The sequence below is a fragment of the Plectropomus leopardus genome, chromosome 1 (assembly GCF_008729295.1).
Source record: "Plectropomus leopardus isolate mb chromosome 1, YSFRI_Pleo_2.0, whole genome shotgun sequence".
NCBI lineage: Eukaryota > Metazoa > Chordata > Actinopteri > Perciformes > Serranidae > Plectropomus > Plectropomus leopardus.
The window spans coordinates 5,389,520-5,393,190 of record NC_056463.1 but is presented as its reverse complement, the minus strand read 5'-3'; the positions used below and the strand labels follow the sequence as shown (position 1 = coordinate 5,393,190).

General features: G+C 38.1%; 1 protein-coding gene across 1 annotated transcript; it reads right to left on the bottom strand.

Moving 5' to 3' along the window:
• Nucleotides 1-690: 690 nt before the first annotated feature.
• On the bottom strand, nucleotides 691-3,671 carry LOC121945377 (guanylyl cyclase-activating protein 2-like). The gene is made up of 4 exons (XM_042489517.1): nucleotides 3,468-3,671; nucleotides 3,193-3,342; nucleotides 951-1,062; nucleotides 691-833 (listed from the first exon to the last, which is right to left on the bottom strand). The coding sequence occupies exons 1-4, from the start codon at nucleotides 3,669-3,671 to the stop codon at nucleotides 691-693; spliced, it is 609 nt and encodes a 202-aa protein (XP_042345451.1).

The following is a 3,671-nucleotide window of genomic DNA, read 5'->3' as shown; positions in this document are numbered from 1 at the left end:
GAATCCACAGTTCCCCTGTGAAATCATGGACTATCACCTCCCAGAAATCCCTCTTATGTGGCCACTCACATGTATAAGGGGCGTCCCTATCCATTAGCGCTCACATAATCCACCTATATTGCCTTCGATTGGACATAACGATGGCTAGTGCGGCGGATGTAATAGGAAAAAGACCTACTGATGTTTTGATCATCCATCGCCATGCTTCCTGGAATATTATCATAAGAGGAAAAGTCGCATGACATCACTCAGTGGAAATGCAGTTCTCTCAGAATTGTATTTTATCAACATTTGAAAAAGATTGCTTAAGTTTTGCACAAATCTGTAATGATCTGTAATGGAAACCCACCCAGTGTCTCTTCCACGTCATTCAGACCCTCAAATCACCACGTCACCAGACAAGAGTCAGACAAAGTGTGTGTGCTACTCGGGAGCATCAACAACGCCGACATCTTATCCTCCAGACAGACAGGTGCGTCTCACCATCAAACATGCCAAGTGCGAAAGGGTGCTGATGCTTCTTAGGTCAACAGCATGTCAGCGCACACATTAAACATTCGTATGAGACATAGGATCAAACATTTCTTCATAATCATAAAATCCTTCATAGAAGTATTTATGTTTTTTCCTGCAAGTTCACAGTCAGAATCTTTTCCATTTGGCAAGCTGGTCTGAACATACTGGAGTCCTTCAGGAATCATTGCTACTTGTGAGTTTCCTGTCACACAAGTATTTCTGAACCCATATGCTGGGATTAACATCAAGCCGCAGGAAGCTTTGCAGGAACGGACTCCTCTGAGCTCCTTCGACGAACTCATCCAGTGTGATCTCACCTGCAACACACATTCAGCAACACAATCTTTAAGGGAATTATTTACAGTTACGTATTGAGTAAACATAATTTTTTAGGGATTTGTTTTGAGGATTTGTTGGTTTTGCAGTCAACATACCATCACTGTTCACGTCGACCTCTTCAAAGATGCGCTTACACACCTCGTCAGCAGTGAGATTTCCCATTCCTGATTCATCAGATACGGAGCCTTTCTTTATCTTGTAGATTATCTGAAAGGAAAATACAGCAATTAGACCGTTTTTCATCTGAAAACGATAATGCTGTTGGCAAAGTGTGTGGTCTTTAGCCATACTAGTTGCTTGTTTCTATGCATGCCAGTCTGGTGAGATGGTTGGTTAGTTGGTAAACTACTCTAGTCCAGACTGAAATATCTCAACAACTATTGGATTGATTACCAAAATACTATGTTCAGATCATAGACTGTAAATAAAGATGGACAACATAGATCATAATGTCCACCCCTCCATGTTAGTTAATGGGACACTGGCCAAACTAAAACCTCAAAGTACATGCCAAATAACTCTTTCCCAAATATGATTTCTCTCACTGAAGGTAGTTCTCACCATCTAATGTTTGTTCAAGTGTTTGTTTCTATGATAAATTCAGATTAAGTAAGTTATTACATTATACAAAAGGGGGAATTTACGACATGATTGACAGCTGTCAAAGCCCATCCATGTACTTGAGTTCAATGGAGTTGCTTGTGAATGGTTGGACTGGTGTTTTGGTGGGAACTCCCCACTGTGGATATTGCTAATTTGCAGAATCTGGCTCTCAATGTCATCACCATTGCAAGATATCACCGATATTTAACCTCACTTCAGCATAGCAGGGGTAAGTGGGGACGTGTCATCCATCTTTATGTGTAGTCTTTGGTTCAGACATTCATGGTCCCACAAAAAATCAGTTGTCACAACTTTGGCAGGTTAATCACTCAACCTTCCATCTAGCACCATCATCAGGTTAACATTTTAATTTGTGCAGTTCTTTGTTTTACAACCAAAAGCACTTTCACTTTCAAGTTTATTTGTGTTTAATCAGCCTGTTCTCATTCCGAAATTGTCAAATATCGTACAGACACTGATGCAAAATGACTCCTTTTGTGGTGGTATGATATGCCGACAGATGCTGGCATTTTTAACTGGATTGGACTTTGACTGGATGGGACCTTTTGCAGCAGTATGACATGTCACCGGTCAGCCAGAGAGCATCTATGTTTCCTTCAAAAATGGAAGCGCTTTTTGACCCAATACATTTTCATGTGTAAACTGGCACGTCATCTCAGAACATCAGCAAGCGCAGGAGGATACCTATCGTGTCATAGGTAGACATGAACGGTGCTGACCGAGCAGCAATATTTAACAAGTTTGGATAAGAATGTGTTGGTTTAATTGTAATTGATTGCATGCTAACATGCTAAACTAATATGATGACCAAAATTAGCATGTTCGCATTACCACATGTTAGCATGACAGCATTAGCATTGCAAGCCACCACTTTAAATAAAAGCCTCACAGAGCTGCTACGGAGGCTGTGGGCTCTTTGTCAGTTTGTGAGTTTGATTTGCACCTTCAGTTTCTCAAGAATATTGTATTATTATTATTTGTTATAAGTCCAACAAGCTAAACTAGAATTTAAATTCAACGTCTTGAATATAGTTGTATGAAATATCTATTCATGTGTCATTATCATAAACAGATGTAGCTATGCGAACAATTTACTCATATTATATCAGGCCTCCATTAAAACAAACTATAAACACTGAGATAAAACACAAGACATGATAATATGTATGGATTTAGTACTTAACCCTTTGAAACTTGGATCAACATCGCTTTTTTTGTGCTGCATTCAGACACCATCATAAATATTTAACTTTTCTAAATCTTAGCAAATTGGTTTGCTTTCTTTTAAAAACACAAAAGCCAATGAGCAACTTGACAAGAAGTGCTCTACAAATTGCAAGAAATTTATAGATCTGGAAAATTATTTTTAAGGAAGCTACAAAAAATGTGACCAAAATATATATGTTCATGATTATCCTAATTATGCATTTAAAATTATTTCACCAAATTATTATTTTTTAAGCAGTTTTTCCCCCCAGGTTATTCCCATGGATACTATTTTCTTCTGTTTTATTATTCTTTGTTTTTTTCTAATTTTCACGTAATCTTCCTATACTTTTTACAGTTGTTGTTTTTTTTTTTTTTTTGCTAATGTTTGGGTCATTTCTTTTTAAGTTACTCATCGCCTTTTACCTATGTTTTTGAAGGTCATCAAGTAATTTTTTTTCAGCTCCCAAAGGATTAATGAAACAAGATGTTATGAAATGTTTTTACCTTGACAATCTTCCGTATTTCATTTTTGTCTAGTCGGCCGTTGTCATCGTTGTCAAACACCTTGAAAGACCACTTTAGCTTATCTTCTAGTTTCCCACGCAGAACAAGATTAAGTGCCGCCACATACTCTATGAAATCCATAGTGTTGTCCTGAAAACAGACAGAACACTTATATTGAAAGTATTAAGAGAAGGAATTTGTGCTCATAATTACAAAGACAGATAAGTTTCCTTTCATTTTAAGGCATTTCAAATTGAAGCAGCTTTGTAACTTACATGATTCATGTCAAATGCTCGGAATATGTTGTCCATGTACTGTGCTTCAGGTGTCCCACTCTGTACTCCAAACATCCTCTTGAACTCGTGTAGGTACAAAGATCCACTTGGGCACTCCATGATGAAAGACTTGTAGAGGTCGTGGATGATGTCGGTCTCCACTTCCGTGTCATCCTGTGCCTGTCCTTGCTGATTCTGACCCAT